This window comes from Mus caroli, unplaced genomic scaffold, assembly GCF_978045245.1.
Source record: "Mus caroli unplaced genomic scaffold, Mus_caroli_1 scaffold_15, whole genome shotgun sequence".
NCBI classification, from domain to species: domain Eukaryota; kingdom Metazoa; phylum Chordata; class Mammalia; order Rodentia; family Muridae; genus Mus; species Mus caroli.
In genome coordinates, this window is record NW_028227270.1 from 45,461,489 (window position 1) to 45,488,861 (window position 27,373).

Sequence of the window (27,373 nt, forward strand, 5' to 3'; positions counted from 1 at the left end):
GACTAATATCCACTTATCAAAATCCTCACAAACTGGGCCATCTCCTAAGCCTCACCTTTGATGTTTGTTTTGTTCTGTGTTTTGTTTGGTCTGAATTTCATTTGTTTATTATGGTGTAACCAACCATTCTTTGAGATTATAATATAATTACATTTCTTTTTTCCTCCCTCCAAACCTTCCAGTATACCCCTCTGTGTTCTCCAAATTTATGGCCTCTTTTTTCACTAATTGTTATTGAATGAATTTATCCCTAACTATAACCTACTTAGTTCATATAATGTTCAGGGCTAGTTACTGGCACTAAGCAACCAATTTGTATGTTCTTTCCTAGGAAAGAGACCCTCTCTTGCCCCCAGCTTTCCTCCATTGCCTGTAGTTCTTTGTGTAGGGTTGAGGCCTTGTGGGCTTTCCCCATGCACTTTGTCATGTCTATTGATGTCATGCTTGTTCAGCTGAAGTTTGGGCAGTCATCCGGTGAGACTTTATTTATAGCTTCTGTCCTACTAGGAGACACAATCTCACAGCAAACTTCCTTTTTTTTTGGTTTTTCGAGACAGGGTTTCTCTGTGTAGCCCTGGCTGTCCTGGCACTCACTTTGTAGACCAGGCTGGCCTCGAACTCAGAAATCCGCCTGCCTCTGCCTCCCGAGTGCTGGGATTAAAGGCGTGCGCCACCATGCCCCGCTCACAGCAAACTTCCTGATCCTTGACTCTTCCAATCATTCTGCTTCCTCTTCTACAACGCTCCTTGGGCCTTAGGTGCAGGAGTGTGCTGTAGATGGATCAGTTGGGACTGGTCTCCACAGCTCTGCGTTTTGATTGGTTGTGGTTTTCTGTAGTGGTCTCCATCTGTTGGAGAAGTGTCTTTGAGGAAGGATGAGGATTACACATATTTATAGCTTTAATTATGCTGATTGGAGGTTTTCCTCCAGTAACCAAGACTTCACTAGCCCTGAGTAGTTAACTAGGTTTCCAGTACCAAGTACGGTTTCCTTCTTGTTGATCTTAAATCCAATCACAGAGCTGTTGGCTATCAGCAAGGTATCCATGCTCCTACTACACCCTTAGGGTTATTATGCCATGCTTCTCAATGATATGGTTCATAGGTGTCATAGCTGTGTGAGACTGTTGGCTCCTTCCCTCCTTTGGAAGCTTGCTTGATGCAGTAGGCCCTATGTTTTGGTAGTCTCTTGAATAGCCCTGGACAACAACTCAAAAGAGAACTTCTTATGTCTGATATTGGAATTTTTTTTTTTTTTTTAGGTTGTCTTTGGCTCTTGGAGATAATACCATCAGTTCACATGAAAAAAAGTTTATTCAAACTATACATGATACTTACAGAGATACATGTACTTGGTCTTTTTACTTGAATGGCTAATAGTAACTCTCTGTAAACCTTAATTACAAAACCTTTTATACGTTGTAGTGAAATCTTAGCCAAAAACTCAACTTTTTCACTGTATATTTTACCTAAAATAGTTACAATTCAAAGAATATTCTGGGGCTGGTGAGATGGCTCAGCGGGTAAGAGCACCCGACTGCTCTTCCGAAGGTCCAGAGTTCAAATCCCAGCAACCACATGGTGGCTCACAACCATCCGTAACGAGATCTGGCGCCCTCTTCTGGAGTGTCTGAAGACAGCTACAGTGTACTTACATATAATAAATAAATAAATCTTTAAAAAAAAAAAAAAAAAAAAGAATATTCTGAAAAAGTTGTGTTTATGAGCTGATTGATATCCAGATGTTACTTTAGTATCTTTAACACAGCTTGAGGAAGTAATATGAGAATGATAATGTAATAATTAAATTAGTATTTTAGCTTATTTCCCCATGCAATAGTAGCAGTACATCTTTGGCTTCTTCACTCCAGTTGCGATTGTGGAAGTCACACAGCCCTTTGAAGTTTTCTGATCCTCAGTGAGGAACAGTGGAACATCTGGGTCCAGGGCTGATGCATTGCTACCCTTGGCGGAGGAGACAGTGACAGACTGAAAGGATCTAGCTGGGATTTGTGCTGAGATGGATGTTTATATAGACTCGGTTGTGTTTCTTTCTGTGTCTGGCCCTTTATTGTTGACCAGAACTACCAGGAGAGAAGATGCAGATAGAGTTTGATGAGTGACCTTAAAGTTTTAACAGACATTGTCTATTCAAAATGTGAAACACTGTAATCTTCTCTCCTATAAATAGGGACTCAGATTTCCACTTGAGGAGTGGCTACAAGGGTTGCACTAATGCACCCATGGACTAGCAGAGACTCAGGTGTTAACTCCATTCCTTTCTCCTTGCAGTGGCATTTGAAACTGAACCCAGGCTAAAGTCCAGTAGCTACTATGGGCTGGAATGGAATGGGATATTAAACCATGACATGGAGTATTATCCGTGTAGTAGGAAGTCATGTATAAAGATCAACTTCTTCGGGGGACTTTTGGGATAGCATTGGAAATGTAACTGAGGAAAATATGTAATAAAAAATATTAAAAAAAAAAAGATCAACTTCTTCACAAAATCATCTTGGAAAATATGCAGAGGCAACATAGATAGGGCTTCTCGCATTTGACTGCATGTTACAGGAAACACTGTTTAATGAAACCTCATTCCTTTTATACTTACTTAACACAGTTCATGCTTTAATTTCTCTTGAGGTGAACAAGTGTCATTTTTTTCCCAAGCAGCATTCCCCCATTTTACTGTTGACATCTGATATATTAAAAGGTGCAGCAGATACGTTTTATTTCAATACACAATCAAAAGTATCTTTGATGGCCTATGTACAGTGAGGAGCAACCGACTTTGTAATCATTTCAGGCTTGTTCTTTTTCTTAGAAAAGTTCTCTGAAATTATAACATGGAATGGGCATGACAGGAAAACATACTCAGCATTGGCATGTTAAAAGATCAGATTCATCTTTTAACAAAAGTTATATCTTCTATACCCTTGCATTATCATTTGCAATCATTTCCCAGCTATTATATAAACACTGAATTATAGTCTGTTAGCGTTTGCATAAATATACTGCTTAAAACAGGTAACTGTGGGCTGGAGAGATGACTCAGTGTCAATAGCTGTTCCTCAAGGGGACGTTGATTTGATCCCCAGAACCTATGATGACTACCTATAGCCTTCTCTTGTGGGGTCTGACGCTGTCTGCTAGCCTCCACAGGGGCACACACATATCACACACTGAAAAAGCAAAACAACAAAAAACAGGTGACCATAGTCAGGTATTATATACATTTTTATAACGTAAGTTTTAGAACACCAAAATAGTTAAAGGGTTGTGAAATAGAGATCCTTTTCCCTTTGCTGAAAGTATAATGGTTTTCAAAAGTAACTTCTAATCTTTAAATGGATCTAAAATCAACCAGGCATATCTTTACACACCACATCTACACCATGCTTGTAATCTCAGTGCTTAAGAGAGGCTTGCTGTTTAGGCAGTCTAGCCAAAACAGAGTTCCAGGTTCAGTGGGAGAGCTCATTTGAAAATAATAATAAATAGGAAAGAAATTGAATCCTGATGTCAGCCTCTGGCACACACGTGTGTGCATACACGGATGCGCGCGCGCGCACACACACACACACACACACTATACTCAAAGGCACTGAAGCTGGTGTTACATTTTCAACATTATCTTGTGGCATTATCAACAGAAAGCTCTGTTAAAATTTCAAGCCCTGCTTATGAAATCCACCCTGTCTTATATCCACTTGATATTTTTAGTCAATCTTAATTCATCTGCTTAATTCAAATGGTAGACCATCCAGTTTGTTTAAGCTATGCTCCTAGTTTTCAAATGATGTTCTGTTTATCTTGAAAATAGTTTAAAACCTAAAGTTGTAAGTCAAATTGCGTTGCCAATTTGAATTCCTTGTTAATTGGTCTCTACAGATATATCCAGCATGCTTTAATTATGGAAGCTGGCCCTTCTGGTAAATGATACTGCCACACACTAGCTGGGAGGTTTGGGGTGACGAAAGGAAGATGCAGTGGACAGATGGTGTTTGCTGGTGGGAGCAGGATGCTCTTAAGCTGTCTCCTTCCTGTTGGCTATGCAAATCATAGTGACAACCTGTGGGTTCAGCTGGCAGGATCAGCTGATTAATGATCCTGAGGAAATATTGGCTTTGGAAAATATCTCTGAGTTTAGATGGGCCTCTTTTATTTTGCTTGGATTTAGAGAGGTTGAAGAACCAATAAATTGTGAATATTTTAAAAGAGAATATATACGTATGATAAATGTTAGGGAATCAGGTGATGCATGAGTAAATTATTGGGCAGAATATTGTGGTTTGGCTCATTGCGTTTCTTTCTGGAAGGGGCAGCTTTGTGATCCCATTGGTCCTGGGATCCTCCATAACTTGAATCCCCACTCTGCCTTCCTCATCTTGGTATCTGCCATTTGTAGTGCCAGGTAAGTATTAGTGAACCCCCAAAATAGACAGGAGCCAATCTGATGCAAATCAAAACAGAGTATTCGAGCTAGCTCGGGTCCCTCAGCCTAGCACTGACACACAGGGTTTTGATGGAGAGGAGCCCCAAATATCTATCAGGGTAAGGCTTTATAGAAAGCAACAGGTGTGGGGGGGGGGGGCAGGTAAGTGTTTCTAGCCTGGCAAGCTAATGTTGGAGAGCTATTATGGCCTTTAGCATAATTGGCTGATGCTGGGAGTCAAACCATAATTTCTGCTTCCCTCTGCATTGGTGATCATGAGGCAGGGCGTGGACTTGTTGGCAATTAACTTGGAAATGCTGGATTTGTTGTGGTTAGCCTAGACTTTGGAGCTAGGCTTGGGTTTTGTGGCGGGGGGAGGGGGTGGGGGGAGGAATGTAACTTGGAAATGAATGCTAGGTACTGGCCTATTAGTTTTCCTGAGTTCAAGTTCTCTAAAATGGAGTTTGGACTTAAAAGATTTGGTTTCTCACCATTTCTGACACCATGGTGGTGGATGTTCAGTGATGGTCTGTGGAACTGAAGGCTGTTATGTGGATTCATGGTAGACATTACAACAACAGGAACCTCATGAGTTCCATGTCATCCCATCTGGTGCTGTCTTTGTCTGGAAAACTCAGCAGTTTCCCTAGAGAGTCAGTGTCCAGCTCAGGGGCTTCTCATTTCACAGAAAAGGCTCTGCTTGTGTTGCAGCAGTGGGAAGATGGCATGGCCATGCTCATCAGCTCTGCAATGTCCCCAAGGTCAAGACTGTGCTCCTTGGCTTGGCTCGGGACAGCCTCTTGGCCATTCCTTCTGTGAGGTGGACTATGTCCTTTGCTTTGCAGTTTTCCTTTCCTGGTATAGGGAATCCTTTCCAAGACAGTTCTGTGAGGTTGATCACAAGGTAATGATTGAGATGTTTTCCTGGGTGGAACATGGTCAGAGGTATCAGTATTTCAAGCCAATCATGATAGATAGATGCTGTTCCAAAAACACAAGGCAAAATCTGTCATTTCAATTCTTTGGTCTTAAGGAAATCTAAACTAACAACTGTTTGTCTGGTTTGCAGATTGTTGGGTTCTAAGACAAGTTTTAAACTCTGTTTCTCGGCTGTTGTAAAAAGCCTCTGGAGCAATTCAAGTTATATCCCCTGTGAGGCTTCTACACAGCAGCCTGGCCTGTCATGGACAGTGGCCCTCCAGTTAGAACACGCTTGGAACTCTACAGTATTACAGTTCTTGATTTGTTTACCTCTCTCACCTTTCAGGAGCAACTGTGCCAGCCCACAGGGCCATCTTGGTGGCACGGTGTGAAGTGATGGCTGCCATGTTTAATGGTAATTATATGGAAGCCAAGAGTGTACTGATTCCAGTTTATGGCGTTTCCAAAGAGACATTCTTGTCATTTTTAGAATACTTATACACAGACTCTTGTTGCCCAGGTACGAATTTTGCATGGTATAAGACAATCTCATCATACTTTCTTCTTACTCGTTTTGATAGATTGCTCTCTGTGAAATGTGTTTTGTTTAAGGTCAATCAGAGTTCAGAGTTGATACCGTGGCTTTTGCTAAGCAGTTTGGAATTGAGATAGGGAGAACATTGCATTCTCAGTTAGTTCAAATGGAACTTCCATTTGAAGCTCATGCACTCCAATGTCCTAGCTGGCACTAAGAGCAAGGCTGCTGATTGCTCTAGATACCTGGGAACAGTTATTTGGGGTACCTAGTGGTTGCTCTAATTTTAGAGTTTAGGGAGCACAAATAAGAAGGGCTAGACAACATATTTCATAATCCTCACATCTGGTTGAGATATTTTTCAGGACTTTTAGTACTGTGAGACTCCTGTAATATTTCTGGCTCTGAGAATGTAGGATATTTAAAGGCTGCTCTACTTCCAAAGTCAGACTCCCCTAAAATTGGCATATCTGTAAACATTCCTTGAGGTGTTTAGAATCCCAGTAGATTATAGGATTTATATCTAAATTCACTAACCAAATTCTCTCACTAACCAGCACACACTAGCAATGTTAATAATAGTTAATAATGTGTAGGAGCTACACACTAGAACCGATCTTGTGAGATTACAATCCTTTGAACAAGGTGCAGAAGCCCCTAGGAATGTTTTACCCAATTTGTCCACCAGATGGCTCCCTCCTCAAACACAGCTCAAATGAGAAAATTCCTTCTATAGTCAATGGTCTCAGTCTTCCTTCCCAGTTCTGTGTTTTGGAGTTGTTAACGCTAATATTAATAAGGGTTGACTTGTTATTTTTGCTTGGCAAAAATGAAAACATTGGTTATTAGTGGAAAAATTGTTATTATTTTTCTCAATAGGAATTTGAATACTTAATAAAAAATTTGATCACTAATCAGAAAAAATGATCAGGAAAGTAATAGCCACTATGGGCACAAGACTTAAGAATTAAAAGGTTATTTGGGGAAGATTAGTCAAAATGAAAACTCAGAGCTAAGTAAAATACTAGTGTTTATGAGTGTGCATATGTGAGCATTTTTTTAATCAAGAAAAGTGAAGACTGTTGGTCTGTTTATATTAAGTATTGCCGAAATAACAATGTTGTTGATGTCATAGTTACAATGGAATGTAATAAGTGTAAGAAATAGAAGTACACACCAGTAATGTGTGTTTTCTTTTTGTTTCTCCGAGCAGTAGTCTAACCGTACATCTTCTCTCATTTGCTCTCTCATCAGCTGGCATCTTTCAGGCCATGTGTCTCCTGATCTGTGCTGAGATGTACCAAGTCTCCAGGCTGCAGCACATCTGCGAGCTCTTCATCATCACACAGCTGCAGAGCATGCCCAGCAGGGAGCTGGCCTCCATGAACCTCGACATTGTAGACCTGCTCAAAAAGGCCAAGGTCAGGGTGGGGCTCTTTGGATTTAAAATACACAGATACTCCTTTTATTTTTCTGTGTTTTAACAGCAATATCGAGACGAGTATTCATTCAAAAGTTTGGCTGAATGAGGCTACAGATTCTTTGCACTGGTTTTTACAGTTAAGTAATTTTGAAGCATTAGGTTAGAAGTTACATATGCGTAATTTTTTTTTTTCCCAATCGTGGTACTAATCCAGGTTCCTTGAGTGTGGCTGTGTTAAGAACAGTGGCAGTACAGGAAATAGAATTTTCTTCCTACATTACTAAAAGGAAAATGGCAGGATTAGTCTGTGTATACCAACTGACATAGTTACCAAAACTCCTTTCTCCCTCATTCATTCATTCATTCATTCATTTCATGAGCATATTTTCGAATTTAGTGGTATGGTGAACATTTGTTGAGTTCACTTGACAAACCTTGCTGATTAGGAATCTAGGAAAATTAAAAGTGTAAAGTTGGGCATCACCTCACTGTCTTCTGGCTCCTTGAATGCCCAGGCCCTCACTGTTAAGAATGGTGCTCCTACTAATTCTGGGAAACACATGCAGATTACACAAGTCACTGTGAACAGCTGTGGTTAAAAAGTGAAGTAGGAGGCCGGCCCACGGCCTACATGAACCCGGTATTTCTGGAAGGCAGGCTGGGGCTGAGAGAGAGACTAGGTGGGGAGAAAAGAATGAAGCCAAGACAAATTTTTCTCTGATCAAGGCCCGAGAGTTTACTAAGAGACTGTGCTTAAAAGGGGGAAGGCCCAACCCCACCCCCTCCCCGCCAGTCTGTGTTGCCATGCTGTTGCTTATTCAGGAATGTCTCAGGAAGACAGGTTCAGCCTCTTGGCAGGTAGCAGAAGAGCAGGGCAGTTGTCACTTCAAAAGAAGCCAGCCAAGTCGGAAAGCTGCACCACAGGTGGCCCCACCTCAGTGGCGACAAGGTCTGCATCAGCCTGCTTCAGGCTGGGGGAGGCTACAATAAAAAGCTGAGCATATGGAAGCTGAAGAGGTGCACAGCAGACCTGTGCCTCTGAGCACACAGGTGAGCAGAACGGAAATGGAATACATTTTCTTTTTCCTTTCTTGCAGTTTCACCACTCAGACTGCCTTTCCACCTGGCTGCTTCATTTCATCGCCACTAACTACCTCATATTCAGCCAAAAACCTGAATTTCAAGACCTTTCAGGTACACTGCTGATTTCTGCTTTGAAAAGAAAATGTTATAGCTTTCATTTGTGATTTGCAACATAATTAATAGAAACAAATGCTTTAACTTGAGAACATAAATACAATGCTACCCACTTCGTTTTAACTCCTCTATATAACTAAGGACACATCTGCTTTAGTCACCTGGGTTTCATAAGCAGCGTGGCCTGGGTTACACAAGACATTTTCTAATGATTATTTTATAGTGTTCATTCATGTTTAATTTGTTTTCTGGTAGGAGAGTTAAAGTGGTGACAAGTGTCCTCAGGTGCCACTTGGCTGTGATAAATGAGACCTTATTCAGTCAGGAGCAAACTTTAAACAATATACGGTTGAGCTTTTTCCTTTTCATAGAAATATAAGTATTGTTATTTTATAAGATGTCATCTTTAATACTTAGATGATCTATATGTATATATCGATGTAGGAGCTTTGAAGTAACAGTTTTCATATTAACCAAGGATTATGGAAGGTTATGTGGAATTACTGGAGATAATTGTAGAGTGATTTCTGAGGTAACGATTAAAATGGGGCAGCCAGGCGTGGCAGTGCTTGCTCAGGATCTCTGCATTTGAAAGTGGAGGCAGTAGAATTCTGAGTTCTAGGCCAGCCTCAGCTTCAGAACAAGCAAAGGGTGAGATTTCCTGGAACTGCATAATAGGAAGGAAAACAAGGTGGGGTGTTTGTCAGAGTAGGTGACTCATGAAAAGGACAGGAAAGAGTGCCAGTCAAGGACAAAGAACTCTGTATGGGGGTGGCTGAGGGTGTGGAGAGTGCTTCAGAGGGAATAGGGGTAAACAGGATAAGTGGAGGGAAAGAGAATGGAACAGCAGACTCTAGAGTTCTGAGCTCCCCTCCATGTCTGTATTATGTCTTAGTGGTGACACTCAGAACCTGAAAACCATCTTGGCCTCTTTCTGCTCTACACACTGTCACAGAAACATGGGATCCAGAGTCTTAGCACTGGCTTTTGATAGATATATTCAGCCCGTTAACAAAACTGTGCACCTGTCGTCAGCCTGTCCTCTAGGTCAAGCACTCAGTTGCTAAGACAGTAGTGTAATATAATCAAAGCAAAGCAAAGGTCAGATAATATTCACTCTGCATTTCGCAAGGAAAAAAAAAAGCTGGGCTTATCATAAAGATAAGGTGTGCTCTGCTTGCAACAGATACAAGCAGTGCGCTGAGGAGAACAAGGCTGTTCTCTTAAGACATTAACAACTTCATTCGGGCTCTAGAGCTACTACAACTGTGACACATTAGGCCACTTCCATTGTAAAAGAATGAGATTATTTTCTAACCACTCTTAGATCTCCATGACGTGTAATTACAGCCTCCGGAGAAAGACAGTACATACATCATTTCTGTTATTTGTGTCAATAGCTATTGCTTATGGAATTGCCTATAAAATGTGCAAATCAGAGGTGCAGGGCATCCTCGCAGGAGCTGTGGAAGACCTGGATGCTGTGGCAGGGGTCAGTACCTTACTTGGGTGGGAACTGAACGAAATCTGAAAGGTCACATCTTTAGTGCCTATGGTATGATTCTTCTTAGCAGAGGAAATGGTCCTCTGGATAACAGAATTATGAAATATGCTAATTCTGTAATTATGAACTGGCAACCTATGGCATCAGTGAAGTCACCATTTAGAAAACTTTTTTATAAAGTACTATCATTTAAAATCTCCAGAGGAAAGTCTGGGTCTACCTTCCTGGTTGCTAGGCAGTGGCTGCCCACAAAGGGCATCCTCCTCTCTGTGGCCTTCCACCTGGTGCACTGGCCATCTGCTTGGGATTTGGAAGTTCCTGTCATGCCCTTATGGGTGGGACTGTTCATTTTCAGCTTTAGAAGCACCCCAGTGATTACTGGAAACCTACTCATTGCTTCTCTTCACAGCACTCGTTTTCATTTCTAGTTTTCTCTTCTTAGAAACAGGGTGTATGTTTCTTGGGCTGCCTCACACTTGGCTTTATAGCCAGGGCTGGTTTTGAATTTCTTACCTTCCTGCCTCTGTCTCCCAAATTTCTGGTGAGAATTTTTTGTGTGTAAAGTTGTTTAGAAATCAGAAAGCTAGGATGGAAAAGGATCTCCTGCCATGGCAAGCCTTCCAACCCAGCTAAGTAGCTCATCCCCCCACTTAGATTCCTATACACTAGAGTTTTAAGAAGACATACAGCAGCACACAGGAAAAGCTGATCCTTGCTGTTGATGGATTTCTTTTGCTCACAGTTGGTTTAATTTGGCTAAGTGTTTGGTTATGTTGTACAGAGTGACTATTTAGTGCCTGTTTTTACTAGCCACCAGAAGTAACTTTTTTCTGCTATCACTTTTTCTGGAGTTCTGACTCCCTCCCTCCCTCCCTCCCTCCCTCCCTCCCTCCCTCCCTCCCTCCCTCCCTCCCTTCCTTCCTTCCTTCCTTCCTTCCTTCCTTCCTTCCTTCCTTTCTTTGTTGTTTTTTGTTTGTTGGTTTGAGGCAGGGTCTTATTCTGTGTGGCTGTTTTGGAATTCACTGTGTAGACCAGGCTGGGCCTAGATCCATCTGCCTCTTCCTGAAAGTGCTGGGATTAAAGGCGTGCACCACCACACCCAGTTTGGAGTTCTTTCTTTAAAAGGCTTCCTCAATCTTTTTTGCCTCCTCAGAAAACCAAGACAACTGATTTTCCCTGAGGAAGCAGCTTGTTTACTGTCATTTAGATCCTGTAATCAGGGCCTTGCTAATTCGCACACTGGCGAAGTTAAAGAGCAGGTGGAGAAATCAGGCTGACTAAGCATAATGAAATCCAAGTGCAAACGGAAGGGAGGGATCCCCAAACCCTTACGTGTTTAAAGTGCCAGGTGTGCAGAAGGCAGGATGAAGCTTGGGGCCTTAACAGTGGAATTCATGTGTTGATTGATGAGCTTTGGTAGGAGTCGCTCCAGTCAATGCAGGCGACCTTTACAGGACGTGGGAAGCTAGAGAAGTCGAATCTAGTCACAGAGTTGTCCACTCTAATGGAGCTAAGCTTGAACTGAGGGCCTCGGCTGAAACCCTGGTTCCTATTAAAGTGGGTGCAGAGTGTACAGCCTAAGGGGAGGCTGGAGGAGCAAGCCTGGAAGTTACAGTGTTGCTAACTGGAACACAGAAAGTAACACCAAGTTATGGTGTGGCAGACTCTGGAGCACAGGAAGTAACAAGAATGAGTAGATTAACTGGTGGCAATGACTGGATGGGAACTAAAGTCTGGGAGACTTTATAGAGTGTGAATGGTAGAGTTATCCACAAAGAAAAGGTGAATTTGTTATCTAGAGTATAAGCAGAAGTTTTATTGAAAAAGAAAAGGATAACAGTCAAATGCTACTTGGTGGATGAGTATATGTCGATATAAATTGTGTAATAGCATAAGTCCTGATGGCCTTTTACCGATACTCTATTAAGTGATATGGACGGCTATGGGAAGGACTCGGAATATAAGAGTCTAAGCTCCTCTAGTTGTTGGCATTTTATCTTGTCAAAAATTAAAGTACATGCAATTAACTTTTTTCTCTTAAAACTTTAGTGGAAGAACGAAGTTTTGTTGAAAAGCACAGATGGCCGTCAAACATGTACTTGAAGCAGCTGGCAGAATACAGGAAGTATATCCACTCCCGGAAATGTCGCTGTTTAGTCATGTGACCTGAGCTTTTGCATACATACACTTTTTTTTTATTATTATGAAGAATGGGTACTTCTGGATTCCAGTAAAATTCTTATAACTAAATCAATATGTTTTTAAAATCACCATATAGCTTCTTACTAGTTATCTTTTAAAGACTGTGGTGGTCTTGAAAGGGAAGAAAAGCTACTACAGACTAAATTTATGTTTCACCTAGAATATAAAACTGTTAAACATTGGGTTCCCCTTTACGTTGCCCTGTTGCTTTAATAACATCAAGATCTCTCCTAGTTAAGAGGTGTTTAATTAAAAAAAAAAAAAAGCATCTAGGATAAATACAAAAATTTCATCATGTCTGAGTGATTGCTCTGCTAAAATAAGCGGCATTTAAAAGCCAAATGTAACCATGGGATTCAGAAGAGCATAGAAATAGGAATAGTGTAGGAATAGAAATTTGCCCAAGACTTTGATAGTCATCTGGTTTCAGTGCAGCAAGAGTACTTGAATCAATATGGTAGCCCCATCTGGACCATCCACCCACATCTGCTTGTCAATCTGGCTGCAAACCTAAGCAGGCTGGTAGTTATCTCTGTAACCTTCTGGAGTCTATGGACTTCCAAACTTAGAAGGGTCTGATATTTTGTTTAGTGCTCTGCTAGTGCAGTTGTTAAATTCTTAAAAATGTTTGATGAAGGGCCCATGTTTTCACTTTGTACTGGCTCACCAAAATTCCTGAGATGGTGTTTTCTTTTCCTTTTTGTTTTTTTGGTTTTGTTTTAAGATGGGGTTTCTCTGTGTAACATTCCTAGCTGTCCTGGAACTTGCTTTATAGACCAGGCTGGCCTCAAATCCACAAAGATATGCTGGGATTAAGGGTGTGTGCCACTATGCCTGGCTTAAGTTTTTTTCTCACTCAAACCTTCTCTCTGTAGAAGCAGAAAACTTGCTGATAGCCAGGAAAGAGAGCTTATGGCCAGGAGAGCAGAGTGGAGACTCCCATCTTTGGGGAAGCATATATGCCCAAGCGCCTCCACAAAGACATTCCCTGGCAGTAAGAAATGCTGAAATGCTTTTTGTTGGTTTTGGAACACTCCCCCAGTTCTAGCTGTGCCCCAGAAAAACAAATACTTTCTTGATCAATATGTAAAGCCAGGAAGTTGGTAAGAGTGACTGAGTAGCCTGACTATAATACATAGTTATAGTGATAATCACAGGAAAAGATGCCTTCTAAAGACTTGGGCATAAAAGCTTAAATATTCTTTCTTTTAATTGTCTGTTAAGAATATGATGCCAATGGCTTGAATTGAGTTCTTTTCAAGGACTGATAGACTATTTGGTATGAAGTAGCAAAGCTACCTAGGAAGGTTAAAAAATTATGTACATCAAAGACTTCCTAGATGAAGAGACGATGGTGTCTGGGGAAAAAAGGGCAGAGTTAGTTTCTCTCATAGCATATATTGGCAGAAATGGTTCTGCAAGATGCTCAAAGGCATGGAAGAAACATATTACTATTTATTGTTAATATCATGGTCATCTGAAGTTAAGTACTGGGATATATTTTTCTAATTTCTAGTGATCTTAGTATGCATATTTTTTTCTAACCTTTCAAAAGTTTGATCCAACCGTCTTACCCTGTAGTGTTAAGATTCCATACAGAGAGCCCTGTTATGCCTACCAGTGCTACAGAATAAAGGGGAAAGAATTCTTGTAGATAGAATCCCAAGGGAGCTCATTTAATTGTGCTGTGACAATGAAGATTACTGGAATGAAGTTTTGTCTTTTGTATTTTAATCTCTTGAGTGAATCAACTATTAGCAAATTCCATTTGGTGGCTTAGCACTGGAAAGAACAGATAAAGTAGCTGATGCCTAGAAGATCCTCTGCTTTTTCAGATCCAGTGGTAGCCTTTGATCCTCCAAAGTAATTATGTTCACCCTCTGTACTAATGACAACATTGAAAATTCTAAAATTTTATGAAATTGAAATGAAAGCTAGGAGTTGTGAAACAAAGTATCTTCTTGGAAATATTACTTTAACATTTAGATGGATCATAACTAATTCGACTAGGGTGTTTCTCCTGAGTAGGAGTTAAGTTTGGAACTGGTGGTCTTGAATGTTAAACATGGAGTGTGGCTGGGACAGCCATGAGTCAGAATATAAATGAATGCTTAAACATTTGAATACAGACTCCTCCGGATTGTTGAATTCACTCAACTGGAAGTAATAGGAGATTTTAAATCTTTATAAATGATCTTGGGTAAATTACTGGTGATTTGAGGGTTGTTTCCAATCAAAGGTTATTTCTAGATGGCTATATGCTTTGTTGCAATTTCTGCTTCCACCTATTTTCCGAGCATTTTACTTAAGAAGGACACTGTGTAGTTGAACTAAGGCTCTTTCCAGGCCGAGCTTGCATTCTGCTGTGCATTCTTTGTATGCTGCGGACTATATCCCTATTCTGCTGCAGGGGACTAGATTTCTAATAGAGAACATTGGCACGGTAACTGAAGCCCACTCCTGTGCGAACCATACTGGAACTTCATATTGAGAGTAGGAGACGTAGAAATCAGGTGGATTTCCAAAGTGGCCAAACTTTTCAACTGTAATTTTATAAATGATACGACACTGATATAGCCAATTAGATTTAAAATGTCTTCAAAAATTACTTTATTTTATTTAAAGCATCTGTTTAATGCAACTTTTAATCAGATTTTGCAAAGGGTATGTATGTATTTTAATATAGTCTGACCTGAATTTATATGTTTTTAGCTTTAGTATTTAACCTTTTATAACAAATAAACCATTTTTTAAAAAACAAGTTCAATGAAGTGTTCTTGTAGTTATTTCATCTGGATGTTGATTGCTGAAATAATTTGGGGAAATGAGTTTCTCAAGAAAATTATGTTTTATAGACAATTTCCTTTATGTATAAAATCCTAATTATTGCTTGTTGCGGGCCGACCAGCGACTCACGAGGAACAGGTACGGCTGAGTTGGCAGGCTTGAGCTGAAAGAAAAGGAACTAGACAGACGGAAGAAAAAAACGGAGCTAAGTCAAATCAGATTCTGATCAAAGCTCAATTTTACTAATTCATGCACCGAGTTATGAAGGAGGGCGAAGGGGCTAATTTCCGCCAAATAATCCTGGGGTCCAGTTGCAGGGTGACCACGTGATGGCTCCGGAACAGAAAAGCGGCAGACTCCAGCAGTGGGCGTGGCAGAACGATAGAGCGGCAGGCTCCACCCTGATGCAAACTGTGAAACCTGAGCAAACAGGTTTCAGGCTGAGAGGGTGGGGGAGGTTTGTAGATGGCTCCTACAGTAAGATGAGGTAAGAAGAGGATGTTACTTTACATATCTGTGTAAAGGGTAAAATAATCGCCCAGCAAGGCAACTTCCTTTATCCAGAAAGTAATTTTGGTAGTTATTTACTATAGAAACCTGTAGATTTGAATGTTGGCTGGGCTCAAGAGTTTGTGAAACGGCAAGCTGTTCTGTGTAGAAGAGGAATAAGAAAAAAGAAGAAGGAGAAGAAGAAGCAGCAGCAGCAGCAGCTGGGTGGTGGTGGTTCATGCCTTTAATCCCAGTACTTGGGAGGCAGAGGCAGGTGGATTTCTGAGTTCGAGGCCAACCTGGTCTACAGAGTGAATTCCAGGACAGTCAAAAAAAACCAATTTGGAGTTTCCAAGGCCTGAGGAACCCAAATAGGAGAAAGAAGAGCAACCATAACATGAGGGCACATTGTGTACAGTGTGTGAAGCCCTTATGCAAGTGAATATCTGTAAAGCTTGCTCAGTTCACCAAGGGTTCCACAGTAGCTATGAAGCTAAAATCATAACAGAAACCTGATCTAGGAGTGCAGCACCCCTCTTATGGTCTATGGAAGAACTAGGTGTGTACCTTTCCATCCATAGCTCTCTGTGCTAATAAGGGCTTTGGTAAACCTGACTTCTCTACCCAGATCCTCCTCTCCCAGGGAGAACATTTGTCCTGTCCTGATACCTTGCATTGTTCATTGAGATTATCTGTATACTTCATACCATGCATTCTTTATGTGCCTTGGGTTAGGTGGCTATTCCCTAATGCAGAATCTTGTATATCCAAGACAACCCAATTTCAACATCATTTCTCTTGCTTTCTATGATGCTCTCAGAAAGACTCAATTACTTCTACATGTGTCTTTCCTTAGCTACTTGTCCATACTTTTGTTGTAGAACTTACAACATTTACAAAATTTCTAGGTATTATTTGTCAGTGGTCTCTCTTGGCTACCCCTTGTGGACAGGACCCATGTTTTGATTTATCTCCCTAACCCTCCATCAGACACAGGCCTAGCACAATTATGTATTATATACTTAGTGTATGTGCTGGTTATGTTGAGCCCAACTGCTTCTGAAAAGGTCAGAGTGCCTAGAAATAGGAATGATTACAAACTTGCAAGTGAGAAATGGAAAGCAGGCTCACACTCAACTGCTGTTTGTGCTATCAGGAGTAACTGATGTCCCTGTGGGCTTGGTGTTCAGGGTGAAGTTTTCTGTGGATATAAAATGTAGAAAGGAAACATGATGCATGAAAAGCCATTGAGGAACTGCAGAATGTACATAAATGACCTTCAAGATAGATCTGACTAGTGGGCTTCACTGAAAGTGGGGCTGAAAATGGGATGAGAAGATGGAAAACGTCTTCTGGGATGGAATGGATGGAAAACTTGCCCTGTTATACACAGTACACAATTGCCCATTCTTTTTTTGTTTTTGTTTTGTTTTGTTTTTTTGGTTTTTTTTTTTTTTTTTTTGAGACAGGGTTTCTCTGTGTAGCCCTGGCTGTCCTGGAACTCACTCTGTAGACCAGGCTGGCCTCGAACTCAGAAATCTGCCTGCCTCTGCCTCCCAAGTGCTGGGATCAAAGGTGTATGCCACCATGCCCAGCTGACATGCCCATTCTTACCTAGACCAATTCCTGGTTCTATGTAAGCCACACTAAATTGTTTTTGCTCCTAATATGTATGTTTCTAGGACTCCGTAGGGCTGGTGTTTCTCTTGCTGACATGGCAGTTTGACAAAGACTGGACTGAAACTATGAGCCACAGTATTAATCCTGGATGTTTCACAGTAATGCAAAGTTGACTAACATGGGACTGAGTTACATGATCATAAGCAAGTGACTAGTGCACATTCTCATTAGAGCTCCCCACTGTAAACCAGAAGAGCAGCCTCACAAAGGTGTCCACACCCTGCCAGGGTTAACTCGTTCCTTTTCATGGAGAAGTTGACTGGTGCTGTGAAGGATTTTGAGATGGAAAATTATTCTCATGAGTCCCTTGTAAGTGCGAAGCAGTAGTGTTGGGGAGATAGTGTGAATAGTTTGAGATTTGGAGGTACTGCCTGCTCCTGAAGACAAAGATGGAGGTTCAAGAGCCAAGAGCTAAGGACAGCTAAGGCAACACAGAAAAGGACTTGAGCCTAAGGAAACAGCCCGCCAACACTTTGACATGCAGATTCATGACTTCCAGAACTGCAAGAGAATTGACATAACCACCATGAGCCTCTTCTATAGAGCAGACCAAACAGTCCAGTAAACACCTGGCTTAATCTTTTACTCTCTGAGGTCTCAGTGTTACCTGCTTTTCCAGTGTTCACAGCAGCAACCAAGGGTGACCCTTTGAGGGCTAATTAAAGCATGGGCTGCTGGGCTTCGGTCTGAATGGAGAGTTTCATCATCCAGGGTAGGTGTAAGGAAGGTGCATTAGGACACATTTCCAGATAGTGCTGGTGTGCCACGTCATGTGCTCATAGGCCACAATTGGAGAACCTAGGGAACAAACAACTCAAATTGTTAGCTCTGCAGCGCTGTTGACACCCTGTTTCCCCATGTCTCTCCTCGCCCCCCATTCTGCCCCAGCCTCAAAGGCTCACCCTATCCTAGCAGCCTAACCTGTCATACTGTTTATAGACCTCTGATCTCATTCACTCTCATAAGATCTTTGGACATATTCTGAATGCTGGGTTTTTTACATGTTTGCTCCAAAATTTCAACTAATGTAAAATTAAATTCAGAAAGTTATTTATTTTAGTGGATTTAGTGTGTGTGTGTGTGTGTGTGTACATGTGTGTATTTCTAAATACATGAATATAGCTGCTCAGTCTGTATGATGTGATTTGTATGTAGATGAAAAAATGAAATGAGCAGAGGAGGATGTGGCCACTCCTTAGTGTGGAAAAGAGACAGAAGGAAGAGCCAGGCTGAACATGGCCAGCTGACTAAACCAGACCATGAGAGGCGAGCGGGGAAGGGAAAGCAAGAGAGGACCTGCGGAGGAGAGATAAGACAAGAGTCAACCTGGTGCCAAGAGGCCAATAACTTGGTGTAGCCAAAATGGCTGAGTTACAGTAATCAGGCTGGGAAGGGAAGTGGAAGCCCAGCCCCTGGGATGCTTTAGGGCAGGGTGGTGGGGTGAGAAATGGTAGGAGGGCCCACAGGTACTGGGTGAGACTGGTTCTGCATTTGAGACTTAACAGCATGCATGCATTTTCAGGAATGACAGTGTAGTATTAGATAACCAATTGCTATGCTTTCCCCTGGGGAACAATTTCTCCAGCTCTCAGCTTTGCTCAGGCTGTAGTTCTGTCTTGGGTTAAGATTCCATGGGCTTACACACACACACACACACACACACACACACACACACACACACGTCTGTTGGTATTGTCCCACTTCAGTTCTTGTTTACAAAATCATGTCGGTGAGACTTTATAGGTGTAGTACTTGACACTTCTAGGAGGCACAAGTAATTGTAGAGCAAACATTCCTCTGCCTCTACCTTGTTTCTTCTCACTCTCCTGCAATTATCCCTGAGCCTTGGGTACAGGAGTTGTATTCTAGATGTATCGGTTGGAACTGGGCTCAACAACTCTGTCTTTTGATTGGTTGTGGTTTTCTTTAATGGTCTATATGGATTTTTAAAGGAGTTCAAAGACAATTTTAATGTTTTGGGGTAAGAAATTCCACTTTTCAACAAAATACACAGGCAATACTTCATATCTATTGACAAATAATCATCAATTTTACTGCACTTGCATGAGGAATTCAAAGAATTATTTTTATTGCTTCAACTTTATCATAAAATTAACATGCAGACATTTTTTTGTTTGTTTGTTTTTTGTGTTTTTTTGTTTGTTTGTTTTTAATCTTATCTTTTTTTTTTAAGATTTATTTATTGATTATAAGCTGTCTTCAGACACTCCAGAAGAGGGCGCCAGATCTCATTACAGATGGTTGTGAGCCACCATGTGGTTGCTGGGATTTGAACTCTGGACCTTCGGAAGAGCAGTCGGGTACTCTTACCCACTGAGCCATCTCTCCAGCCCCTTTTTGTTTTTTTTTCGAGACAGGGTTTCTCTGTGTAGCCCTGGCTGTCCTGGAGCTCACTTTGTAGACCAGGCTGGCCTCGAACTCAGAAATCCACCTGCCTCTGCCTCCCGAGTGCTGGGATTAAAGGCGTGCGCTAGCCGGGCGTGGTGGCCTTTAATCCCAGCACTTGGGAGGCAGAGGCAGGCGGATTTCTGAGTTCGAGGCCAGCCTGGTCTACAAAGTGAGCTCCAGGACAGCCAGGGCTACACAGAGAAACCCTGTCTCGAAAAACCAAAAAAAAAAAAAAAAAAAAAAAAAAGGCGTGCGCCACCACGCCCGGCTACATTTTCTTTACTATGATAAAATTTAACACTATCTCATCCTTGTTCACTTGAGTTGCCTACCTTTTTACTGTCTTCTGAGAGACGATATATATTCAGCTGCTCTATAAGAATTGGAAGAAATATTGCATCCAAGCCACTAATCACCTCTTTAAAATGAAAAGACTAGAGAGGCCAAGTTTGGCTAAGCCAACTTTTGTCATTGAGTCCAGGAAGTTACAAATAACTCTTCCTTTCACATAGTTTGGCTTAGAACTTTATATTTATCAAATTAAATACTATACAAAGATACAATGTTCTAATGTCCACTTTTCATAAGACTAATATGTTTGCCAACTATTTTTATGTTCTTGAGACTCATGTGATTCTTCCCCCTTTGTTACTTGGGCCACTGAACTCAAGAGGGGGGCAAGTGGAACAGGGTCACCAGACAGAAAAACTGGTAAGGCTGAGCAGAATAAGGAACCCTGGCAATGATCATATTTGAGAACAGTAGTTGTTTGAATCTACTTCGGACCAGGTTCCTGGAGCACATGACCACAACACCCACTAAGAGGACCGTGACAACATGTCAGATAGCACAGAAACTCAGAGTTCTCCATGCTAATGTAGTATCTAGATAAACCCTGAGTGTCTAGCCAATGAGCTTCCCTTCCTGGGGATCTCTCCCTGCAAAAGGTATTTAATCTCTGGTCTACCCTGAGTAAGTTGTATGCATCTTTTCTACCATGAATAAACAGTTTGGACAAACAAGGACTGTTTCCTTTCTCAAGGACCTCCATGGGAGGAAGCCTTCATCATACAGAACCATACCTAAGTCTCTCACAGAAGGCACCTCCACACTCCTGGCACTCACCCTGAGCTAAGCTGGATTTTTCTCCACTCCAGGCTCATTGCAGGCCTGCAGGACTCCGTGGTTCCCAGCAGAGTCTGGGTGCCCAGGACTTTGAGAACCACAACCTCTGCCCTAGTCCCTGCTATTTCTCATCCAGAGAAACATGGGCTGGGGCCCCTATCTTAGGCTGTGTTTTGCCTCCCCTGGAGTGGTGTATTGGCATCACATGAACTGGCATCCCAACTGGGAGAATGGAATATAGCCTAGCACCCCAGCATTTTACCTCCCCAGCAGTGATGGAAAATTCAAAATTACAAACCATTATTCTTGGCTTGTATGTTTTGTATAGAAGAGGTGTAGGCTTGGTTTTCTAATTTTCAATGTATTTCTTTGAGGATAAACTGCTTCAGAAGCAATAGACATTTTGGTCACTTACCAACTGTGGTGATTTGAATGAGAACGGCCCCCAGAGGCTCATAGAGCTGAATGCTTGCTTGGTCCCTAGTTGGTGGAACTGTTTTGGGAAGGATTAGGAGGTGTGACCTTCTTGGAGATGTGTTACCAAGGGTGGGCTTTAAGGTTTCAAAAGCCCATGCCTGTCCCTGTCTGGCTCTGTGTGCTTCTAACTTGCAGATAAAATGCAAGATCTCAGCTACTGCTCCAGCACTGTGCCTTCCTGCCTCCCACCATGCTCCCTTACCAATGGTGGTCATAGACTAACCCTCTGAAACAACTGTAAGCAAGCGTTACTTTGGTCATGATGTCTCTTCACAGCAATAGAAGAGTAACTAAGGCATTCACTAAAATCCCCCAAGAGTCCACCACCAGGACTTCAGTAATAGGTAAGAAGGCCGACAGCAATGCTGTAGGACCAGAAAGCAAGAGTCAAGACAGTTTCCTTGGCGATAATTAAAATGAGAAGATAATTGTTTAAGTGTCAATAGATGCTATGAACTGTTGTCTGAATGTTTTTATATGTCTATGTCATCACCAATAAGATCTAAATTTCTCACAAGCCTTACAATTCCCAATAAGTCTGGAAAGAAAGGTTGGCTTTGTGTGGAGACTTTATAGGCATCAGAGGTTCCTAACCAGCTCTGGGGCAGTCTGGGCCCACTTGTTGCTTGTATATATCTCTTAGTACCAAAACAGATGTCACTTAATAAATGTCTATTGGATGTACTGGAACACAGTTAGTTAATGGGTTAACTAGCCAAGCTACTTGTCTCTAAGTTGAGGACTCTTATGTCTAGATGGCTCATTTTGTTTATCATTCTGGGAACTTGACTAGGGAATTTGTACTCATACATGGGATGAGGAACATTCTATATCAATGACATTATAAGGTCCTGTCCTCAGGGAACTTCAGAGGCAGAGCTTTCAGAGAGGGGCAAATGTGAAAAGAGCCACAAAAGACATTCCAGGCATAGTCTAGGGAGACTTAGGAACCCGAGGCCTCCAGGCAGAGGTATTTGCCTGAACTCTATAGGCTGGTTAGGCCTGAGGAACTCAATATTATTATTATTATTATTATTTTTTTTTTTTTTTGGTTTTTCGAGACAGGGTTTCTCTGTGTAGCCCTGGCTGTCCTGGCACTCACTTTGTAGACCAGGCTGGCCTCGAACTCAGAAATCCGCCTGCCTCTGCCTCCCAAGTGCTGGGATTAAAGGCGTGCGCCACCACGCCCGGCTCTCAATATTATTTTTAAATTCAACTTTATCATTTAGTGTGCTCTGACTGAGTGCCAGACATTCTGCATATGTCATTTCTCTTAGAAGAAATTACATTAGCCTGGAAGGATGATTGAACATGTGAGTGAGGAAACCATACAAGATTGAGAGATCCTAGCTTATCTTAATGTGTGACTCAGAGAGGTGAGGTATCCCTTCTCTTGACTTTGCTTCTTTAGAAAATGAGACTAATAAACATATCTACCTCCTAGTGCCATTGGAAGAAATGAACAAGATTATAAAGTCTAAGTTAGTGCTGTAGACATTGCATAGACTTAACACTGCTAAGAGCCATCACTCTCATTATTGTGAGGTTTATGAGCATCTGCTCTCATTACCATTACTATCATTATGTATTTCTAGGAGTCCCATGATACAGGGATAGTCAGTATCACCATTGTATAACAAGAACTGTACATGATGGCCTAAGGCCATATTGTTAATAAATACTACAGAGGGCACAAGGTACTTGTGCCCAGAGAAAAGCACTAGGGAATCCAGAAACGTTAAATATGTAAGATTGGCAAGGCATAGTGGCTCACACCTTTAATCCCAGCACTCAGGAGGCAGAGGCAGGTAGATCTCTGAGTTTGAGGCCAGCTTGGTCTACAAAGCAAGTTTGAGGACAGTCAAGACTGTTACACAAGAAAATCCTTCTCAAAAAACAAAAACAAAAACATAAAACAAAACCTGAAAAAAACAAAGCCAATTAATTAATTAATAGATTGATTGATTCAGGGTTGTCTCTTCAAAGGAAGAGATGTACAACCTCTTTTCCAGCCCAGAGGGCTGGGAATGGGCCTGGTGAATTTTACACTATCTGCATGACCATGCTACTCCTGCTCCCTCAGACTCATAATAAATAGGAGCGCAGGTGGTTTATAACCCCCAGACCCTTACAATGTCACATGTAGTAAATCTATAAAACCCATATTGATGGAAGAGTTCACATGAAGTGTAAAAAGAATTTTAATGTAGTTAGGCCTTAAGCTTCATTGTGAGCATGGAATTAACTTAATTAAGACCAGGAAACTTTGTTCCAAGTTAAATTGTACTTAAGTATCCCTAAAACACACTGCCCAGTGTCAGACTCTAGAAGTCTGAACCAACACCAGATACTGAGTTGTGCTAAACTGGACACCTTTCTTTCTTTCTTTTTTTTATTAGGTATTTTCTTCATTTACATTTCCAATGCTATCCCAAAAGTCCCCCATACCTTCCCCCCCCCACCCCCCTACCCATCCACTCCCACTTTTTGGCCCTGGCATTCCCCTGTACTGAGGCATATAAAGTTTGCACGACCAATGGGCCTCTCTTTCCAGTGATGGCCAACTAGGCCATCTTTGATACATATGCAGCTAGAGTCAAAAGCTCCGGTGTACTGGTTAGTTCATAATGTTGTTCCACCTATAGGATTGCAGATCCCTTTAGCTCCTTGGGTATTTTCTCTAGCTCCTCCATTGGGGGCCTTGTGATCTATCCAATAGCTGACTATGACCATCCACTTATGTGTTTGCTAGGCCCCGGCATAGTCTCACTAGAGACAGCTATATCAGGGTCCTATCCGCATAATCTTGCTAGTATATGTAATGGTGTCAGCGTTTGGAGGCTGATTATGGGATGGATCCCTGGATATGGCAGTCTCTAGATGGTCCATCCTTTTGTCTCAGCTCCAAACTTTGTCTCTCCTTCCATGGGTGTTTTGTTCCCAATTCTAAGAAGGGGCAAAGAGTCCACACTTTGGTCTTTGTTCTTCTTGAGTTTCATGTGTTTGCAAATTGTAACTTATATCTTGGATCTTCTAAGTTTCTGGGCTAATATCCACTTATCAGTGAGTACATAATATTTGAGTTCTTTTGTGATTGGGTTACCTCACTCAGGATAATGCCCTCCAGGTCCAACCATTTGCCTAGGAATTTCATAAATTCATTCTTTTTAATAGCTGAGTAGTACTCCATTCTGTAAATGTACCACATTTTTGTATCCATTCCTCTGTTGGGGGCATCTGGGTTCTTTCCAGCTTCTGGCTATTATAAATAAGGACTCTATGAACATAGTGGAGCATGTTTCTTTCTTACTAGTTGGAACATCTTCTGGATATATGACCAGTAGAGGTATTGCAGGATTCTCCAGTAGTACCATGTTCAATTTTCTGAGGAACTGCCAGACTGATTTCCAGAGTGGTTGTACAAGCTTGCAATCCCACCAACAGTGAAGGTGTGTTCCTCTTTCTCCACATCCTCGCCAGCATCTGCTGTCACCTGAATTTTTGATCTTAGCCATTCTAACTGGTGTGAGATGGAATCTCAGGGTTGTTTTGATTTGCATTTCCCTGATGATTAAGGATGCCGAACATTTTTTCAGGTGTTTCTTAGCCATTCGGTATTCCTCAAGTGAGAATTCTTTGTTCAGCTCTGAGCCCCATTTTTTAATGGGGTTATTTGATTTTCTGGAGTCCACCTTCTTGAGTTCTTTATATATATTGGATATTAGCCTCCTCTCTGATTTAGGATAGGTAAAGATTCTTTCCCAATCTGTTGGTGGCCTTTTTGTCTTATTGACGGTGTCTTTTGCCTTACAGAAGCTTTGCAGTTTCATGAGGTCCCATTTGTCAATTCTCGATCTTACAGCACAAGCCATTGCTGTTCTATTCAGGAATTTTTCCCCTGTGCCCATATCTTCGAGGCTTTTCCCCACTTTCTCCTCTATAAGTTTCAGTGTCTCTGGTTTTATGTGGAGCTCCTTGATCCACTTAGATTTGACCTTAGTACAAGGAGATAGGAATGGATCAATTTGCATTCCTCTACATGATAACCACCAGTTGTGCCAGCACCATTTGTTGAAAATGCTGTCTTTTTTCCACTGGATGTTTTTAGCTCCCTTGTCGAAGATCAAGTGACCATAGGTGTGTGGGTTCATTTCTGGGTCTTCAATTCGATTCCATTTGTGTACTTTCCTGTCGTTATACCAGTACCATATCATTTTTATCACAATTGTTCTGTAGTAAAGCTTTAGGTCAGGCATGGTGATTCCACCAGAGGCTCTTTTATCCTTGAGAAGAGTTTTTGCTATCCTAGGTTTTTTGTTATTCCAGATGAATTTGCAGATTGTTCTTTCTAATTCGTTGAAGAATTGATTTGGAATTTTGATGGGGATTGCATTGAATCTGTAGATTGCTTTTGGCAAGATAGCCATTTTTACAATGTTGAACCTGCCAATCCATGAGCATGGGAGATCTTTCCATCTTCTGAGATCTTCTTTAATTTCTTTCTTCAGAGACTTGAAGTTCTTATCATACAGATCTTTCACTTCCTTAGTTAGATTCACATCAAGGTATTTTATAATATTTGTGACTATTGAGAAGGGTATTGTTTCCCTAATTTCTTTCTCAGCCTGTTTATTCTTTGTGTAGAGAAAGGCCATTGACTTGTTTGAGTTAATTTTATATCCAGCTACTTCACCGAAGCTGTTTCTCAGGTTTAGGAGTTCTCTGGTGGAATTTTTAGAGTCACTTATATATACTATCATATCATCTGCAAAAATTGATATTTTGACTTCTTTTTTCCAATTTGTATCCCCTTGATCTCCTTTTGTTGTCGAATTGCTCTGGCTAGGACTTCAAGTACAATGTTGAATAGGTAGGAAGAAAATGGGCAGCCTTGTCTAGTCCCTGATTTTAGTGGGATTGCTTCCAGCTTCTCACCATTTACTTTGATGTTGGCTACTGGTTTGCTGTAGATTGCTTTTATCATGTTTAGGTATGGGCCTTGAATTCCTGATCTTTCCAAGACTTTTATCATGAATGGGTGTTGGATTTTGTCAAATGCTTTTTCTGCATCTCACGAGATAATCATGTGCTTTTTGTCTTTGAGTTTGTTTATATAATGGATTAGGTTGATGGATTTTCCTATATTAAACCATCCCTGCATCCCTGGAATAAAACCTACTTGGTCAGGATGGATGATTGTTTTGATGTGTTCTTGGATTCAGTTAGCGAGAACTTTATTGAGGACTTTTGCATCGATATTCATGAGGGAAATTGGTCTGAAGTTCTCTATCTTTGTTGGGTCTTTTTGTGGTTTAGGTAACAGAGTAATTGTGGCTTCATAGAATGAGTTGGGAAGAGTACCTTCTGTTTCTATTTTGTGGAATAGTTTGTGAAGAACTGGAGTTAGATCTTCTTTGAAGGTCTGATAGAACTCTGCACTAAACCCATCTGGTCCTGGGCTTTTTTTGGTTGGGAAACCATTAATGACTGCTTCTATTTCTTTAGGGGATATGGGACTGTTTAGATCGATAAGTTGATCCTGGTTTAACTTTGGCACCTGTTATCTGTCTAGAAATTTGTCCATTTCGTCCAGGTTTTCCAGTTTTGTTGAGTATAGCCTTTTGTAGAAGGATCTGATGGTGTTTTGGATTTCTTCAGGGTTTGTTGTTATGTCTCCCTTTTCATTTCTGATTTTGTTAATTAGGATGGTGTCCCTGTGCCCTCTAGTGAGTCTGGCTAAGGGTTTATCTATCTTGTTGATTTTCTCAAAGAACCAGCTCCTCGTTTGGTTGATTCTTTGAATAGTTCTTCTTGTTTCCACTTGGTTGATTTAGCCCCTGAGTTTGATTATTTCCTGCTGTCTACTCCTCTTGGGTGAATTTGCTTCCTTTTGTTCTAGAGCTTTTAGGTGTGCTGTCAAGCTGCTAGTGTGTGCTCTCTCTAGTTTCTTTTTAGAGGCACTCAGAGCTATGAGTTTCCCTCTTAGAAATGCTTTCATAGTGTCCCATAGGTTTGGGTATGTTGTGGCTTCATTTTCATTAAACTCTAAAAAGTCTTTAATTTCTTTCTTTATTCCTTCCTTGACCAAGGTATCATTGAGAAAAGTGTTGTTCATTTTCCACGGGAATGTTGGTTTTCCATTATTTATGTTGTTATTGAAGATCAGCCTTAGTCCATGGTGGTCTG

At 41.2% G+C, this 27,373-nt stretch overlaps 1 protein-coding gene across 2 annotated transcripts in view; it reads left to right on the forward strand.

Moving 5' to 3' along the window:
• The window catches only part of Rhobtb3 (Rho related BTB domain containing 3), a 58,411-nt gene extending 43,424 nt beyond the window's left edge, over positions 1–14,987 (forward strand). Inside the window, exons 9-12 of one of the 2 annotated variants that reach the window (XM_021180261.3) lie at positions 5,706–5,879; positions 7,149–7,315; positions 8,415–8,511; positions 12,068–14,987. In XM_021180261.3, coding sequence (XP_021035920.1) covers positions 5,706–5,879; positions 7,149–7,315; positions 8,415–8,511; positions 12,068–12,183 — 554 coding nt within the window. In that variant the 3' untranslated portion in view covers positions 12,184–14,987. The remainder of the gene's footprint in view (positions 1–5,705; positions 5,880–7,148; positions 7,316–8,414; positions 8,512–12,067) is intronic. The other variant, XM_029468408.2, reaches the window with a different exon arrangement.
• Positions 14,988–27,373: the final 12,386 nt, after the last annotated feature.